The sequence below is a fragment of the Schistocerca nitens genome, chromosome 3, assembly GCF_023898315.1.
Source record: "Schistocerca nitens isolate TAMUIC-IGC-003100 chromosome 3, iqSchNite1.1, whole genome shotgun sequence".
Classification (NCBI taxonomy): Eukaryota; Metazoa; Arthropoda; class Insecta; order Orthoptera; family Acrididae; genus Schistocerca; species Schistocerca nitens.
In genome coordinates, this window is record NC_064616.1 from 899,324,695 (window position 1) to 899,344,651 (window position 19,957).

Consider the following 19,957-nt stretch of genomic DNA (forward strand, 5'->3'; position numbering starts at 1 on the left):
TGGCCTTTCAGATCATGATGCACAAATTTTAAGTCTAAAAGATTTTTGTGCTGCAACACATGTTAAATATAGTTGCCAACTTTTTAGGAAAGCTGATCCAGTTGCTGTACAGACTTTTGTAAACCTTATCAAGGAACAAGAGTGGCAAGATGTTTATAGTGCTGATACAGTAGACGATAAATATAATGCTTTCCTCAAGACTTTTCTCGTGCTCTTTGAAAGTTGCTTTCCGTTAGAACGTTCAAAACAGGGTACTAGCACAAACAGGCAGCCTGGGTGGCTGACTAATGGGATAAGAATATCTTGTAGAACAAAGTGGCAATTATATCAAAACGTTAGAAAAAGTCAAAATCTAAATGCAGCAGCCCATTACAAACAGTATTGTAAGGTGCTTAAAAAAGTTATTAGGAAGGCAAAAAGTATGTGGTATGCAGATAGAATAGCTAAGTCTCAGGATAAAATTAAAACCATATGGTCAGTCGTAAAGGAAGTGGCTGGTCTGCAGAGACAGGTCGAGAATATAGAATCAGTGCGTAGTGGGGATGTCCGTGTTACTGATAAGTCGCATATATGTACAGTACTTAATAATCACTTTCTGAATATAGCAGGTGAACTAAATAGAAACCTAGTCCCAACAGGGAATCATATAGCGCTCTTAGAAAAAAGTGTTCCGAGACTGTTACCTGAAATGCTCCTCCATGATACTGACAAGAGGGAGATTGAGTTAATAATTAAATCACTAAAGACCAAGAACTCTCATGGATATGACGGGGTATCTAGCAGAATACTGAAGTATTGTTCTGCGTATGTTAGCCCAGTACTTAGCCATATCTGTAACTTTTCCTTTAGGAGTGGTCGGTTTCCTGACCGATTAAAGTACTCGGTAGTGAAGCCACTTTATAAAAAGGGAGACAGGGATAATGTTGACAATTATAGACCTATTTCTATGCCATCGGTGTTTGCTAAAGTTATCGAGAGGGTTGTATATACAAGGTTACTGCAGCATTTAAATTCACATAATTTGCTGTCAAATGTACAGTTTGGTTTTAGAAATGGCTTAACAACTGAAAATGCTATAGTCTCTTTTCTCTGTGAGGTTTTGGATGGATTAAATAAAAGGTTGCGAACGTTGGGTGTTTTCTTTGATTTAACGAAGGCTTTTGACTGTGTTGACCACAAAATATTACTGCAGAAGTTGGAACATTATGGAGTAAGGGGAGTAGCTTACAATTGGTTCGCCTCCTACTTTAAGAACAGAAAGCAGAAGGTAATCCTCCGCAATATTGAGAGTGGTAATGATGTTCAGTCCCAATGGGGCACTGTTAAATGGGGCGTTCCCCAGGGGTCGGTGCTGGGGCCACTGCTGTTTCTTGTTTATATAAATGATATGCCTTCTAGTATTACAGGTGATTCAAAAATATTTCTGTTTGCTGATGACACCACCTTGGTAGTGAAGGATCTTGTGTGTAATATTGAAACATTATCAAATAATGTAGTTCATGATATAAGTTCGTGGCTTATGGAAAATAATTTGATGCTAAATCACAGTAAGACTCAGTTTTTACAGTTTCTAACTCACAATTCAACAAGAACTGACATTTTAATCAGACAGAATGGGCATGTTATAAGCGAGACGGAACAGTTCAAGTTCCTAGGCGTATGGATAGATAGTAAGCTGTTGTGGAAAGCCCATGTTCAGGATCTTGTTCAGAAACTAAATGCCGCTTTATTTACCATTAGAACAGTATCTGAAATAAGTGACATTTCAACACGAAAAGTGGTATACTTCGCATATTTTCATACGCTTATGTCATATGGTATTATTTTTTGGGGTAATTCTCCTGATTCAAAGAGGGTATTTTTGGCTCAAAAACGGGCTGTTCGAGCTATGTATGGTGTAAGTTCGAAAACCTCTTGTCGACCCCTATTCAATAGTCTGGGAATTTTGACATTGCCCTCACAGTATGTATTTTCTTTAATGTCGTTTGTTGTTAGCAATATTAGCTTATTCCCAAGAGTTAGCAGCTTTCACTCAGTTAATACTAGGCAGAAATCAAATCTGCATGTGGAATGCACTTCCTTGACTCTTGTGCAGAAAGGAGTGCAGTATTCTGCTGCATCCATTTTCAATAAGCTACCACAAGAACTCAAAAATCTTAGCAGTAGCCCAAACACTTTTAAGTCTAAACTGAAGAGTTTCCTCATGACTCACTCCTTCTATTCTGTCGAGGAGCTCCTGGAAGAGCTAAAAAATTAAGCAAATTCCAGTGTTATATTCTTGATTTTCTTTATTTAAACTAACGACTTGTCGCCTGAATATGTTTCTTATATTTCATTTTATCTGTTTCTACAATCGTGCTATAATTTCATGTATTGACTCGTTCCATGGCCATGGAGACTTCTCCTAAATGTGGTCCCACGGAACAATAAATAAATAAATAAATAAATAAATGAAATCTTCAATACTGCATGTAGTATAGCACAAAAAAAGCCCTCAATGGCTAACTGCAAACAATAATAGATAAGCTTCACAATATGTAGCAAATGCAATATACCACAACTGTCTCTTCACTTCTAAGAGTTCAGTAAACGACATTTCCTGTCTAAGTCAGGCCTGGATGATGATCTATAACCAAGTGCATGAGAGCTGCTCTTCTGTCTTCTGAGTAGGCTTCTGTCCATTGTCGTCTGATCATTGGCAGATTGTGTTCGGCCGGCAATTGGCCGAGGCAAAGTTGATATCTTCATCCTCAGCACCACCCGTAGCACTGATGGAACTTGCGCAAGTCACGAATCTCCATGAGACTGGAACCAGCTCACATCTTTGCTCCATTGGTGCTTTTTCCCTGGCAGTGTCTTGTTCAGAAGACAGCAGTTTTTACTGTAGCAAAATTTATTATTAATGTCTTTTATATGAAATGAAATTGGCTTTGTTACAAAGTTTTTGCATGTTATGTACATACTTGTGTTGCTATCATTGCACATACTTAAGCATTCATTTTGTCATTTTAGGTTCTTTCTGCTGCAACTGTAATAGCAAAGCATACAAGTGCCTTGTGTAATGCATGTCGTTTGGCATCATCCAAAACAACAAATCCTGTAGCCAAGCGTCACTTTGTGCAGTCTGCGAAGGATGTAGCTAATTCCACAGCAAATTTGGTAAAAGAAATCAAGGGTAAGAAAGAAACTTACGATGCTCTGTATATTGCAAGTTTCTAAATACAGCGTACTTCTGATTGTCCGGTTTGTGAATTATTTGTTCAGCTTGTATGCCTGTGTGTGTGTGTGTGTGTGTGTGTGTGTGTGTGTGTGTGTGTGGTTTGCAATATTTTTGTGTAGTGTAACAAACAATAATAAACAACCCACTGTATGAGAACAAAGTACTGTTGCCATTGTTACTGGCCAGCCTGTTCCACGTAAATCGAAAAGAAACTCAGTTTTCTAATGTTAATTGGTGAATTACTGTCATCAAAGTAAGTTAAAAGAAATTTGTAAAAGAGATTACTGAAAAACAAAAGAAGCATGTGTTGACATTAAAACAAAAATTAGTATTAATGGAAAGATAGAGAAGGTGGAAACTGCTGCAAAACTAAGTCCTGGAATGCAAACTGTTTGGTACATGATATGGAATAGGCAGAAAATACAAGATTTTATCAGGAAATGTGATTATAGTTCTGGATCATCTGCATTAAAAGCATGAAGATACCTACATTTGATCAATTAGATGCTTCTCTTTTGCAATGGTTTATCCAAAAATGAGCAAGTGTCATTATAGCACAATATGTGCTGAAAAAGTTAATTTTTTTTTTTTTTATGAAGCTCTAGGGTTGATCAGAGAATTTAATGCATCACCTGGATGGATAACAAGATTCAAACAACATCACAAGGTTCACAGACTTACTGTGCAAGGAGAGCAGCATCGTTCATATATTGCAGCAGCTAATTCCTTCTGGGAAGAGTTCAAGAAATTTATGGAAGAAGAGAATTTCACACTAGACAAAATTTATAATGCAGGTGAAAGTGATCGTTGTTGGAAAGTCTGCCAACCACAACCATTTCTTTTAACCCTCTATTGCCCAAATTATTATTTCCTGTAGAAAAAAATATTTATATGCACAGAATGTTAGAGAATAATGTATTTAACACATATCAGGTGAATTTTTGTTTTTGAAAAAAAATATTTTTTAAAAATAGTTCTGTGACTCTGAGGTCACAGTGGGCAGTTACATTGTTTGTGTATAAAGCAGCCATATTGTAACACTCAAGTCACACTGGTCAAGAAAGAAATAACGATCCTAATGCGAAATATAACGATAAAATTTGACGTGACTTCAGAGTCACGGTGGGCAGTAGAGGGTTAAGAGCAAAGTTTGTGCTCCTGTGTCGTCTAAAGAATGCATTACAGTTTTGAGCACTGCTAATCCTTTTGGTAACCACAAATTGAAACTACTAGTGACTGGAAAAAACTTGTGCATTCAAGAGTATCACAGCTAAGGATCTTCTTGTGCATTATTGCAACCAGAAAGGAGCAGGGATGGATTGTGAAATTTTCAAAAACTGGTTCCACACACGTTTTGTGCCGTAAGTTCAGCGATATTTAGAAGAAAAAGGTTTGCCGCAGAAGGCTGTTCTATTGCTTGATAATGCTCCTTCACATCCCGATGAGAGGATAGTCATAGCTGATAATGGTCTCATCCTAAATAACTTCTTACCTCCTAGTGTGACTGCCATTATACAGCCAGTGGACCATAGCATAATTGTAAGAAAATGAAACACCTACAGCTATCCTTATGATGTCATTTGCTGTATGGCTACCAGTTTTGGCGCTTCAGTGCACCATCTTCAGTCCGTAGCTTATGCTGAAAGGGTTAACACCATCGGTATACACAATGCACAATGCATAACTGGTTTACCCAGACTACCTGTAACTGTGATGTCTCTCCAACACAACAGTTGATAGTTGGAGAGACAGCATCACAGTTACAGATAGAGTGCGTAAACCAGTTATGTTGGCCACTGATGCATTGTGTATACAGATGGTGTTAACCCCTTCAGCATCAGCTAAGGCCTGAAGATGGTGCAGTGAAGTGCTGAAACTGGTAGCCATACAATAAATGACATCATAAGGATGGCTGTACGTGTTTCATTGTCTTACAATAGTGAATGGCTATAGCCCCTCAGACCTTCAGTCACGAGGATGGACATGGAAAAAAACAGCATAATTGTTTCGGTGAAATGACACTAGTGGGCTGGTCAACTGAGAATACTGGTTGGTGGTGTTCTGGAAGAAGTTGACAATTGTAGATACCTGATGAGAAGTCAAGCCACATACACTAGTTTGATCATGGAGAAAAATTCTTCGGGGTATAGAAGAAGGTGATTTTCAAGATTTCAGTGATGAAGAAATAACAACTACACAAATAATGAATCTGGCAATGGGATTAAACTTGAACAAGTGGCTCAAGATCAACACATGTGAACTGGCTTTCCAGTACATGAGTGACGCTGAAATTGTGACTACTGCTTCACAGCAAAATAAAGAAGAGGACAGTGTGTGCGAAAGTAGGGAGGAATACAGCAAGCTTGTCAGTTATTGTATCTCATTGCAATGTGTTGATATGCCTCTAGATTATAATGGGCCAGAAGGGTTTCAATACAATGATGTTATTGCTGCAAGAAAATTTCAAAATGCTGCATGAAAAAATGTCAACTCCGCCCAGAAGCAGATCAACATCATAGATTATTTTAAGAAATAAAGAGGCCTACGGTACCTGTGCACAGAACTGGAATAAACTTGTTTGAAAATATCTCAGTAATTCATGTTTTTCGATTATTCATTAATCTTCTCCCCCATGTTACCCTGAATAATTAGGGATGCACTGTAGTTTAATTTTCAAGCAATGTTATTGTGATTTATACTGTATTTGACTATTTTCAGTATTTGGCTCTGTTGATGAGCTCTTGATATATTGGATTCTTACTGCAGAGGGTCTTAATGACAAAAATCTTCTTATATTGTACTCAGCATGTCATTTGTAAGATTTTACTAAAACTGAAATAACTTGACCATCTCTGCCACTTGCTCAAACAGTCCAAAGACTGTTTTCTAAATTTGCCAGCGGATAATCTGAAATGAATTGTAGGTTATCTCCTCAACAGCCATTAGCACAGGATTTCTGTATTTCACATAAGATCTCCTGGCAAATATGAAATGCCCTTTTCTTGCAAGATGTTTCCTCAAAGGAATATATTACCTGTTCAGTTCTGGAGTTCCCAATAACTAAGGACGTCGTTGTGTGTGTGTGTGTGTGTGTGTGTGTGTGTGTGTGTGAATCTAACTGTAATTGGTGCTACCAACAATGTAAATATTTTGTTATGCCGCCTCAGTTGCACTAAGAGCTATCAATAGTTTTTCATTTCTGTTTATTATGTGTTTTGGAAATAGTTGTTTAGTTCTGCTCTATGGAATTCCCTTGTTTTTGTCACCTCACTTGACTGTGAACCAACAGTGATAGTGAGAGGCTAACAATCCAACTGCCTTTATTGTGTGAAGCGTCATTTTCAAGCTGTGTACTGAACCTGTGATGTGCAATGCATCAGACATCAACATAAGTGCTTTACAGCAATTCTTCCCACAGTAGCAGCTACAAACCAGTCAGTAACATCTATCTTTTTGCAGTCTTTTTCATTTAGTTTGAACTGATTAGTAATGTTCATTTTCATTCACTGCTTCCTGGTTTTAGGTTCTCCTTTTCCTTCTTCCAAGCTTGACTTATGTTTATATCTTAGCGTGTCATATTTCCTTGCTTTCAGTGTTATATCGGCCTTACAGGATGCTGAAACCATCTCTCTCTCTTTCTCTCTTTGGTTTTTCCCCTATTGTGTATATCACTTCAGTCTCCCATTTTCACAACTGATTATTAGTTTGCATGTCAATAGTCTCTCTTCTGCACCCTTATGTAGCAATGGTTTCAGTTCTCATATTCTCTTTCATTGCTTTACGGTATATTTTCCTTTTTTTCATTTTTAGGCTGTTTGTTATGCATTTGTTTCATTCAGCAGTGCTCTAAGCCAAGGTAAGCATGATCAGGTTTCACCACCTTGTTTTTGGTGTGCTCACTGATCTCAAGCCTAAAATGTGTGACATGTTGTGGGTTTCTGGTCTCTAACATAAGGAAAACGTGTTCCTCTCTAACATAAGGAAAACATGTTCCTTCCATTCATCCTTGTTCTTTGTTGCTTTCTATATTAAAAATTTCATACTACATTCTGCTCTTGTGTAGAAGTTCTAACATTTTTTACAGGTCTGAGCAGCTTTATTTTTAATGTTTCCAGTTGCATATAGTCTTTCTGTATTAAAGTCTACCATTCTACATCATAAAACAAGGTGGGAAATGCCATTACTTTACAAAATTCCATTTTTTAATCTCTTCATTCACTTTCTCTTTGTAAGTCCTTGCAGTTGGCCTACAATTTTCCAGATAGGAAATTGGTTTATTTTTATATCATGATCCTCTTGATAGGTTAAGTCTCAGCCAATATACAGAAACTGGGACACTTGTTCCAATATTTTATCATAGATGCAACTTTTTTTTATCCTAATTGTGCCTTTCTTAGGAACACCATCATTACCTTAGTTTTGCGCTTTGTGGTTTGTCATCACATTTTTGAATAATTACATCATCAGCAGCAGCAGCACCAGCAGCAGGAGCATAGAATTAGATGTTCACATACTGCTGGCGTCTCAATTTGATTCCCAAAGGAATATTGTTGTCTTTCCAAATCCTTATCAAGTCATCTATGTAGATGTTAAATACACTAGATTCTCACTAATCCAGCCATTCCTTGCACATATGGATGTCGTATTAACAGAAGTGCCAGATTATTGAATGTGTCCAAAATTTATTTTAAGCACATAAGGAAGACTTTATTAAATCCTAAGATAGATTGATTTTCATTGAAAACTTCGTTCTGGAGTGTATACATATACAGTAGTATCACTCACTATGCAACATGTCCCGAGCTTTTAGTTGTTACAGTGATGATATGCGATGCTGGCATGGAACTGCGTTATAAGTATTACATCAATATTGCATGTGTCTGGTTGTTGCATAATGTACTCCATGAAGATGAGTACAGCTTCAGCATCAGCAGTGTGGGAAATCTTCATGCTCTCTCCTACTATGTCCTTTCCTTCATCCCTTTCATCATAACTTTTCTGCATACTTTTTATTATTCCTTCATCTGTTAAAAGTTGGTCTATCTCTCAGTTTTCCCCATTCATCCAGTTAGTGACATGTTATTCATAAATTTCCCCTCTTCCTGGAATGTATAGCATTGTTTAATATTTTAACTGACTGACAACATTGTTGCTCATGATAATTCATTGTTATGCGCATCATTTCTGCTTGACCAACTAGATGCTGGATGTGGGTCGGATTACTGAGAGACTGGACTACTGAGGGTCGGATTAGTGAGAGTTTGGTATAGCTTTGGAGATGCATTATGTCCCTGTCTTAACTCCCTGGTTCACATCCATCTCTGATGATAACTACTTTCCATTTTCTGTAATGATTCTGGTATTGATCTGAAGACTCCAAATCACTTGGCTTAAGTGTCTTGTATAGCCTCTTTTTTATACAAATAATTTTCTTGAAGCACAATCAAACTTCTTTGTCGAGCTTAGTAGCGTTTTCAGCAATACTCAGAAAACACTAAAATTTTATCTTTTTAATAACAGCTTCACTTTTACATTTCACCCAACTCCATACTGCAAAACTTCGGGTTTTTCTGGGAAGTATAAATAAAGCTTATGAAACTTCCTGGCAGATTAAAACTGTGTGCCAGACCGAAACTCTAACTCGGGACCTTTGCCTTTTTTGGGCAAATGCTCTACCAACTGAGCTACCCAAGCACGACTCACACCCCGTCCTCACAGCTTTAATTCCGCCAATACCTCGTCTTCTACCTTCCAAACTTCACAGAAGCTCTCCTGCCAACACTTGCCAGCGAAAGGCTAAGGTCCCGAGTTCTTGTCTCTGTCCGGCACACAGTTTTAATCTGCCAGGAAATTTCATATCGGCGCACACTCCACTGTAGAGTGAAATTACATTCTAGAAAGCTTATGAAACTTGTAATTTTGTCAATTTTATATAATGCCAAATCAGATAGTGTTAATGGTAAACACCTCAAGGTGACAATAATGCTACTGCAAATTATTTCCAAGTAATCATATTTATTAGCGGCTCAGTTTTGTTTTTATCATGATAGGAAGATAGCGTGAAGTTATATTGTGATAGTGGTAGACATAAGTTTTATGTGTGAATCCTTTGTTGTCACAGCCCTGGATCAGGACTACAGTGAAAGTAACCGTGACTGCTGTGCAAGAGCTACACGTCCACTCCTTGAGGCTGTCGACAGTCTCTGCACCTTTGCTAGCTCACCAGAGTTTGCTTCTCAACCAGCCAAAATTGGAGCAGTGGCACGTCGTGCACAGGAGCCAGTTACCTCTGCTGCCCGGTCGATAATTGATGGATCATGTGCCATGGTTCGTGCTGCAAAGTCACTGGCAGTCAGTCCTCGTGACCCGCCAACATGGCAGTTGCTTGCCAACCACAGCAAAAGTGTGTCTGACTCAATAAAGAAGCTTGTGTCTTCAATAAGGTATGAATGTATGCAGTTGGAATAGTGTGATATCAATGTGATTAGAAATATTTGATAATTGTCATTCTGTTTCTATTTAGAGATAAGGCTCCAGGACAAAAGGAATGTGATGATGCCGTAGAGACACTGAGTGGTAAAATACGTGAACTGGATCAGGCTTCCTTGTCAGCTGTGTCACAGAGCTTAGCTCCACGTCGTGACAATAGTTTGCAAGGCTTCACAGACCAGATGTCCCGGTCAGCATCTGAAATCACAGATAAGCTAGAACCTCTTCGAACAGCAGCCAAGTTTGGAGCAGAAAATATTGGTCATGCGGTAAGTCAGCTAATGAAATTAATCCCCGTAAGTTTGCTTGAAATGTGACAGAGGCTGTGTGTCATTCATTTCCCCATAGTTAACAATATACAAACTCTGTGTATTATGAAATTTTCACTCTTTAGCTAAATGTGAACTGTTTTGAAACTTTCTGATAAAGTAAAATAGTGTATGAGACTAGGACTCCAACATTTGCTTTTCACATGCACTGCTGTATCACTTTAGACGTCAGAATGGGCCAATCTAGAGCTTGTGTCTGTGTATTTTCTCTCTTCCAAATTCTGTTGAGGCTCTCCTGCATAGTTTGTCTTGACAGGGAGGGAGTGTTCTGATAGCATTCCCAGCCTGGAACGCACGGATAATCTGTTAATTGAATCTGAATGATATGTAGCAGGTCTGCTGTAACTGTGGGGAAACCAGAATTATACATGAGCAATTTTTCTTCATAGGATGAGTTCAAGTCTCCATGTGCATGTGGCAGTGTTGGGGAGATGTGCGGGGAAGCAGTAGACAGACTAGCAGTGGACATATACCCTGTTCTTCATTTAATCATTCAACTTCACTCCTCCTTGAACATGGAAATGTGTTTATTTATTCCATCCGGCTAGTACAGTCTGAGAGATGTATTTCATTCTTCACGTAATATTCCATACAGAGCAGCAGGCGTAGTAACAGCCATTGGTCCAGAGAAGCGGGCTACTTACTCAGTGGAGTGTCATCATGGAGTGCTGACTCAGTGACGGTGGCACGGATGCCACCCAAAGCTTCATATGATTCTGGTGTGGAGCAAGGCCAGTCATCAGTGTCTTCTGTCTTTATGACAGGCCCTGGCATCCCAGTGGCACAATAGTGGTGGTGTCCAGGGCTGCCTGTGGACTGACAACTGAAGAGCAGGGGCAGGCAGTTGGTGGAGTGTTGGCCATCTGTGCTGGGCAGACAGGTGCAATCATTGGTTCGCGACCCGGTGGCAGCAGAGTTATGGCGATGGCTATGATTGACACAGACTGAGGGTCACATACTGACCAGCTGCCTGGACAATGACAAGCTGGTTCAGAAAGGGTTAAATACTGCTTCTCCCTGCTGATTTCTGCTTTTTACATAAGTTAGTGTCTCATGCCAAATTGATTGGGATGCAATACTCCTGGAGGCCTGGTTTTGTCACGGTGCTCCTTTGTTGGTTCTAAGTATCTTGTACACTTTATCCTCTTCAGATATGATTTTTGTAGCTTATGGCTGTCAGTCACCTACCAGATACAAAAGTGATCAAACCATTGTAGCAGAATGGTAAAGCTAATGGTTACTGATTTTATTCAGATTAGGTGAAAGAGCAGGGAAACCATTTATGGGTATGATAAATGGCACCAACTGAGTTAGTATATACAGAATATCATAAGTATATTTTGAACATGGCTGTGCTTCAGCAATGGTTAGAGATCATCAGTAAATGAATCCAAAGCAGCCAACCATTTGCAAAAAAAGGTGTTTTATTCAACATTTTGTCATGGTTTTGATGGATTCAGAAGACGGGTTTACATCCAATGAAACCACCTTTTGTTGCAACTAGTTGGCTACTTTGGATTCGTTTACTTTCCAAATACCATAAGTTTATTTGAATTAGTCAAAGCAGTCAAATGATGTGTTGAAACTGTGGCTTTCAAAGGGCAGCACAGATGGAAACTCAACTTCATTTCACATTCTGTCCACCTGCCTCTTAGCTTCTGGAAAGCAGTTGTGTATTTTAAGGATAAATATACTAAAATCTGTAGTACATAAACTTCTTTCAATTCAGAACTAATATGATCAGCAATCAAGCAGTGCTTGACAAATAGAATTTTTCCTTTTATACCCTGAAGAAGAAACCTGTGGTTGTAAAACCTAGTAGATAAGTACAGGTCAGTTGAACTATCTCTGGGTAAAATGAAAAATTGTTGAATGGAACTTTCCTTTTTGTACAATTCACACTATTGTCAGACATGTATACTGACATATTTGAACTAGTTGTATTTATGATATTCTGTATGTTAGTGTTACCATCTGTTACAGTAGTGTGTTAAGATTTAGCAGAACGATTTTCCATTTTTTCGATGTGATAGGCAGAGCATTACTCTATATTTATCGCAGTCTTTCAGTGTCACATAATCAAATACAGATATTTTTATAGTAGTAATATATGTTATTATTCGTGCATAGTTACTAACAAGGGACAAGATAGTGTGCCTGTAATATCAGAATTATTATAGAAATGATTTCAGTGTTATTTTTTGTTGAAAATTCTCTTTGTATTTGTTATAGACCATTGAAAAGTATGAAATATTTTTGTAAACCATTTTCTAGGTGAATCAAATGGTGCTCTATTTTGATCCCTTGGTAACTGGAGCAGTTGGAGCAGCATCCAACATGGTGCACTCAAAGCAGCAGATGGTACTCCTGGATCAGACAAAGACTGTAGCAGAGAGTGCTTTACAGTTAGTTTATGCAACAAAGGAAGGTGGTGGTAATCCAAAGGTATGGTGATTTAATGTTTGGATTATGTTTTAATGTTTGGATTATGTTAAAAAAAATATGCGTGTGTAGTAACTGGTATAGCGTGTCAGCTATTATGTTAAAAACTCATTTGGTAGTTATATATCTATGATGATGCTACTGCATTTGTTTACTTTGACTTTTAAAAATAATCAGTATTCACAACCTTTCCCTTAATAGTAGATGCTTATGAAACAAGAATCACTCTCTCCCATTAGCACCTTGTTACCACTGACCTTCTATCCCACCTATTTCTCAAACTCCTTTTTATGACTGTACTCTCAGCTGCTATTTCTCCTCCTTCCCCTCTTCTTCCATTTCTTAATAATTAGCATGTCTTTTTAGGTTTCTTTTCATTTTCTTCACTTTGTATTCTACAGGCAGTGAATATTCATTCAGACATTGATGAGACCGCTGATGCCTTGCGCGATGCTCTTCAAGACCTAAGCCGTACATTGGAGCAACTGTCGACTCAGGCAGGAGTTGTAACAGGCATTGTTGACACGATAACACGTGCCATGTCACGCATCTCGGATACACGAGCTAGTGTCGGTGTTGATGAGGAGCATGGTTTTGTAGAGTACCAGACACGTATGGTTCGTGCAGCCAAAGAAATAGCACGTGTGTCACAAGACATGGTTTGTATTGAATCCTGCAGCTTTCAGTATTTATATATTTATTTATTTTGCATGCATTAATCTTTTAATGCATGCAACAGTGTTTTTTAAATTGTCTTGATAGTTAGTAATTATAAAAGTAATTGCTGTCTTGAATGGACATAATTTTCTTTGTGTTGTTTACATGAAAATCATTTCAAAGATTTCTATACTGGAAATAGCAGTTTTACGTTTTCATCAGTGTTGTCTGCAGAGAATAATCTTTCAATGTTCCATAAATGTGTTTCAGGTGGCTAAGTCAGGCACTGAGCCAAGTCATCTAGGAGCACTAGGTGCCGAGTTAGCACGTTGGTATGCTCAGTTGGCACAGGATTCTATAGGTGCGGCTGCTGCTACGAGTAATGCTGAAGTATCTGCTCGTATCAGAGGTGGCGTACAAGAGCTTGGCCGTGCATGTCAGACCCTAGTACAGGCTGGTGGCAGTTGTCAGTTGGCTGGTCCCCATGATACGTATGCACAGAGGGATGTTGCAGATGGAGCAAGGCTTGTTTCTGAAAAGGTGAGTTGCTCCTAACTGCACTTACAGTAGGAATTCTTTTCCATTTGTCATTAATATCTCTTTCATTGTGCAGTCGTCTGCAAATCTCAGTGTGTGTATAGACCGTTCTATGTCTTCCCATATAATTTTTGTCTTCAGCAGCTCCCTCTGGGATCACAAAAGTTATTTCATGATGTCTTAATACAGATCATCCTGTTCCTTTGTGTAGTCAGTGTTTACCACATATTGTGTTCTTGCCAATTCTGTTGAGAACTTACTCCTCCATTTTTTCATCAGTCCACTTCTTTTTCAGCATCCTCCTGTAACATCACATCTGAAAGACTTCAGTTCTCTTCCTTTCTAGTTTTTCCATAGTCCATGATGCATTTCCATATAATTCTGTCTCCAGATATTTTTCCTCAAATTAAAGCTTATGCATGGTACTAGTAGACTTCTTTTCCTGTGTTAACTTGCTTCTTATGTCCTCCTCACTTTGTACATCATTCGTTATTTTGCTTCTGAGATAGGATAATTCCCTCACTTTGTCTACTACATGGTCTCAAATTTTGATTTTATCACCAATATCAATTTTGGTAGTTCCCATTACTTTCATTTTCCTTTAATTTACTCTTGGACAATATTCTGTTCTCATTAGACTGCTCATTCTATTCAGCAGGTCCTTTAATCTTACTCGTCCACCCTGTGGATAGTAATGTCATCAGCAAATCTTATCAGTGATATACTTCACCCTGAGTTCTTATTGTTTGTTTAATGTAAAAATTGAACAGTAGGGGAGGAAGACTACATCCTTACCTTACACCCTTTGTAATTTGACCACTTCTCTCTTAGTATTTAATTTTTATTGTTCCCCGTTGGTTCGTGTATGTGTTATGTATTACCCATATTTCCTTACAGCTTATATGAGTTTTGCTCAGAAAATAACCAAAATTTATTTTTGTAAACTTTATTGTTAATTTCACAGATTATTGGTCATTGTCCCCATCGGAGTACTCCACTACCCCTTCACAAACTTTTCTCAGCAGTGTTTCAATTTTGCGTAGCAGTCCTTCCTTTGAATGGCCTTAATGTTCTGTAATGAATTTGCTTTGTCATCAGTACTCTGAGAATTGTGCTTCAGCACTGACTTTAATGTTGAAAATAAGAAGAAGATGCAAGGAGCCAGGCAGGTGAGGAAGGAGGCTGTGGGAGAACAATCATCTGATTTTTGACACCAAACTGAGGACCTGACAAAGCTGAGTGTGTAGCCACATTGTCGGGGTGCAAGACTCTTGAGTTGTCTTGCCACATCTCTGAACTCTTTCTACAGATTTTTTTTCATGTAACTATTGCACAATGGTCAATCAGCAATTTGTGTCCACCAAATTATTGAATTTTTTTTTGAATGTGTATTTTGTCATTTGAAGTGGAAGCCCTTCCTCGTTGAGGATCACCTTCAGTTGAGTGACGAGCACTTATAAATTGTGAAAACAATGTGAACAGCCCAGAGCATCATCTCCAAGAGCTAGTTCCGAATGTTGAAATGCTTTTTTAAAAGTCTTCCCCAGTTACACATTCATGAAAACTAAACAAGATACCAACACTAAACACATGGTTACAAAGGAGGTAGTGTGCAAGGGAGTGCTGCCAACTGCATATCGCTAAATACCTCCATCGGTATGTAATTCAAAATGGTTGGTTACTTTCTGAACACACCTTGTATGTATATTTCTGAGACTTTCAAACATCTTGCGACATTTTACTTTGTTGAATGAAATCTGTCAGTGAATAAATCAACTGACGTTGTCATTCTCTATCTCAAGACATGTCTCCATGCAGGAGCAATGCCAGAGCTGCGTCTCTGGTGCCTTTGCGTTTCCTAAGGTCAAAGGAATTGTCATCTAACAGACTTTCTCTTCCATTCCTCTACACTGAGGTGATGAAGGTCATGGGATAGTAATGTGCACATACATTGATGATAGTATTACATACACATGGTATAAAAGGGCAGTGCATTGTCAGAGCTGTCATTTGTACTCCGGTGATTCACCTGAAAAGGTTTTTGACATGATTATGGCCACATGACAGGAATTAATGAACTTTAAACTCAGAATAATAGCAGGAGCTAGGCCCAGGGGACATTTCACGTCAGCGCAGTGGCCAATGGCCTTCACTTAATGACCTATAGCAGTGGCATTTGTGTAGAGTTGTCAGTGTTAACAGAAATAACTGCAAAAAATTAATTTGGGATGTATGACAAACATATCCATTAGGGCACTGCATCTACATTTGGCTTTAATGAGCTATGGCAGCAGATGACCCACAGGAGAGCCTTTGTGAACAGCATGATCATCGCCTGCAGTGCTTCTCTGGGCTTTTGACTATATCAGTTCGACCCTAGATGTCTAGAAAACTATGGCCTGGTGAGATGAGTCCCAGTTTCAGTTGGTATGAGCTGATGGTAGGTTTCGAAGGTGGCACTTACCCCACGAAGCCTTGGACTCAAGTTGTCATCTAGGCACTACGCAAGCTGATGACGGCTCCATAATGGTGTGGGCTGTATTTACATGGAATGGACTGGGTCCTCGGATCCATCTGAACTGACTGGAAATGGTTATTTTCGGCTACTTGGAAACCATTTGCAGCCATTCGTGGACTTAATGATCCCAGACAATGATGGAATTTTTATAGATGACAATGTGCCAAATCACTGGGCCACAACTGTTCACGATTGGTTTGAAGAATATTCTGGACAATTGGAGCAACTGATTTGGCCACCCAGATCACCCAAAATGAATCCCATTGAAATTTATGAGAGAAAATCAAAAGGTCAGTTTGTGTACAAATTCCTGCACCGGGAACACTTTCTCAATTAAGGGAGGTTGTAGAGGCAGCAGGACCCCCAATGTTTCTGCAGGCAAATTCAAATGACTTGCTGAGTCCATGCCACATCGAGGTGCTGCATTACGCCATTGCCTGTCGTAATGGAGCACCTTGATGTGGTCCAACAAAATATTAGGAGATACTCATGACTTTTGACCTCTGTGTATATATTATTCTAGTCAGTAATCTTGATGTACTAGCTGTTAAGCTGACAGTGAAATAGTTACCACATTTTCAGGACTGTGTGGAAGATTTTCTTCCACAAGTCTGATGGTATAAATTCAGCCTTCAATGTACACTTTCTGCTGCTCCACTCTCTTCTTTGTCTTTACAAGTGGAATTATCTACTTTTGCTCTCTTAAGCAGATATAAAAATAATGTGATTTTGATCTTTGTGAATCTTTGCAGTGTGTACAAATGATATGCATTGTTAATATGTTAGTAGAAACATTTTGAGGGCTGAAATACATACTCTCTTCTACAAAGCTGTTGTGATTTCTTCTCTGATCCTCATCCAGTCAAAAATAACACTCCATCTCTTAGTGACCTGGATGTCAACAGGACATTGTTCTCTATCATTTCCTCTTATTACCCTCCTGATTTACAGAGAGTATTTGTAGCTAGATGTCTTACCTGCAACTATTTGAAAATTATGCTTCATGGCAGATTAAAACTGTATGCCGGACCCAGACTCACACTCGGACCTTTGTCTTTCGCAAGCAAGTGCTCAGTTGCCTGAGCTACTCAAGTATGACTCATGACCTGTCCTCACAGCTTTACTTCAACCAGTACCTCATCTCCTTCCATCCAAACTTCACAGAATCTTTGTTGCAAAACTTGTAAGACTGGCTCTATGTCTCTGCAATATCCTTTCTTCCAAGAGTGCTAGTCTTAGAGCTTTCACAGGATATATTCTGTGAAGTCTGGATGGTAGGAGGCGAGCTACTGGTGGAAGTAAAGCTGTGAGGATGGGTCATAAGTCATACTTGGGTAGTTCAGACGGTAGAGCACTTGCCCACAGAAGGTTAAGATTCCGAACTCGAGTAATGGTCAGGCACATAGGTGCATCTGCCAGGAATTTTCATAACAGTGTACACTCCACTGCAGAGTGAAAACCTTATTCTGGCATTCTGGGAACTGTAAATTACTGTATGTAATGTCAATAAGTATTGTTTATTTCTTCATTTGTGATCTTTGAAAATGTGTACTGCAATTGACGTGGTGGTGTGTTTTCTCTGCTAGTATTGAAACTTTTCTTCTGGAACGTAATTTTGTCTGAAAGTATTGTGTATACACACTTGCAGTTTCTGCTATGCCAAACATTTGTAAAAAGAAACTTATTGAAGAAATGTTAAGTTCTGTACAAGGAATTTCTCAGTGAACACAGTTTACCTTCCCCTTTTTAGCTTGTCCAAAGATGAGGCATTATTTTGAATGTGTTCCAAACTTTTCATATGATTTCTGGGGATGGGTGCTATCTGTTACTACAGTTAAATGCAACGGAAATTAGGTTATAAAAGTCAGTGTGCAACCATCGTCAGATATAAAAATGATAAACTATAAACAACAAAATATAAATAGATTTACAGAACAAGACAAAAGGCTTATTCAGTGTGTGAATAAAGTGAACAAGTAACCTAAATGTTACAGCAGTGACACATAGGCACTTAGTCAATGCATGTACATCATTATAATTTTTACTTTATCATTAATATGCACTCTGTGCTGTTGTTCTTCTACTTGTAATCATTAGATAAGTTGTTCTCACTATTCACACATTTAAGAAGTCCATCTTCTTGTTTGTTTTTGTTTATAGTTTCACAGTGTTAAATCTGTTGATGGCTTTTAATAAAGTAAAATGGGACTGAGACACTGACTTTCATAATCTAATCCACTACAAAGGCCACAGGTCTCATCTGCAAGTCCAGATAGCTTCATTTCATATAATGAAAATTGTAGACCAGTGAAAAGCAGACAGTTCTTGGAGGGAGAAATTGCTAATGAGAACCATGAAAATTGTACATATTATTACTTGCATGTGTTACAGGTTTCTGCCGTTCTGGCAGCACTTCAGGCTGGTTCTCGAGGCACCCAGGCTTGTATCAATGCTGCCAGCACAGTTTCTGGGATCATTGGTGATCTTGATACAACTATTATGTTTGCCACTGCTGGTACATTGCATGCTGACAATGAAGATGAATCATTCTCTGACCACCGTGAGAACATACTCAAGACCGCAAAAGCTCTGGTTGAAGACACAAAAACACTTGTTGCAGGTTGGTTATTGAGTATGACATTCTCTAACATGTTATAACTTGCTGTTTTTTGTGAACTTTGAAAATGCTATCATATCAAGGACTGATAGCATTGCTGATGAATTGTAAGATCGTTGTCAGCACTTGTGAGATTAAAATAAATAAGTAAATAGATTCAGAGTGTAAAAATTTAATGGATGATGTGAGCAGAGTATGAAGTCAAGCATATGTTTTTTGTGTGCACCCCCCCCCCCCCCCCCAAAAAAAAAAAACACACACACACACACACACACACACACACACACACACACAGAGAGAGAGATATATAAGTACTATGTCTGCCACGAACCATTTAACTAAAAACAAATATTTCAAGTTACAAGTATCACCCTCTCTGAAATATATAAGCACCAACAAGTCAGGGCACTTTTACAGAGGAACTATAATATGCATTTGTTATACCCTTTATCACAAAGGTGTTAGTAGTGAGGTTAATAATTACTAAGTTATTTTAATATTGACATAATTTTCTAGAATTTTCGAGAAAGTTATGTATGTGTTCTCTGAAATAGTTTCTCATCATGCAAACAATAATGATGTTAGCAAATCACAGTTTTAATTTCAGATGGGTTTTGCAATTAGTAATGCCAAATGTACATTCACGCATCAGATTTTACAAGGATGAAATTGTAAAACAGCCACAAGTGATATTTTCTGTGACCTATCCAAAGCATTCAGCTGTGTAAATAACCACATTTTGATACAAAACTTGACTTTTATGACCTTAATTGTGTAGCTAATAGGTCGCTTGTGTCATTCTTAATAATAATAATAATAATAATAATAATAATAATAATGCAGACACTTGTTCTCCAAAATGCATCAGTAGTAGGAGGGTACTTTTTTCCAAATTTTTTCGAGGGGTTGGGGGAATGATTGATTGGAGTTCTACAAGTTTGAATGTTGGGTTTTCCGTTGTTTCTCATGATGATGCTAATGATTTTCCACTTAATGTACATTGAGAATTAGTTATTTTTTCATATGCAAAGAATAATTACAGTATATTCAATACCAATAAACATAGAGCAACTGAGGACATTTTAAATAATATGTTTAGAAATATTATTCATTTGTTGGGTTCATGTACTGTGGTATACTAAATAATT

At 38.2% G+C, this 19,957-nt stretch overlaps 1 protein-coding gene across 2 annotated transcripts in view; it reads left to right on the forward strand.

The window, feature by feature from the left end:
* Positions 1-19,957, forward strand: part of LOC126248957 (talin-1) — a 288,246-nt gene that overhangs the window by 219,159 nt on the left and 49,130 nt on the right. For both annotated transcript variants that reach the window (XM_049950492.1, XM_049950493.1), the window contains exons 29-35: positions 3,013-3,175; positions 9,342-9,663; positions 9,744-9,978; positions 12,313-12,483; positions 12,882-13,139; positions 13,408-13,677; positions 18,584-18,812. In XM_049950492.1, the coding sequence (XP_049806449.1) occupies positions 3,013-3,175; positions 9,342-9,663; positions 9,744-9,978; positions 12,313-12,483; positions 12,882-13,139; positions 13,408-13,677; positions 18,584-18,812 (1,648 nt within the window). The remainder of the gene's footprint in view (positions 1-3,012; positions 3,176-9,341; positions 9,664-9,743; positions 9,979-12,312; positions 12,484-12,881; positions 13,140-13,407; positions 13,678-18,583; positions 18,813-19,957) is intronic.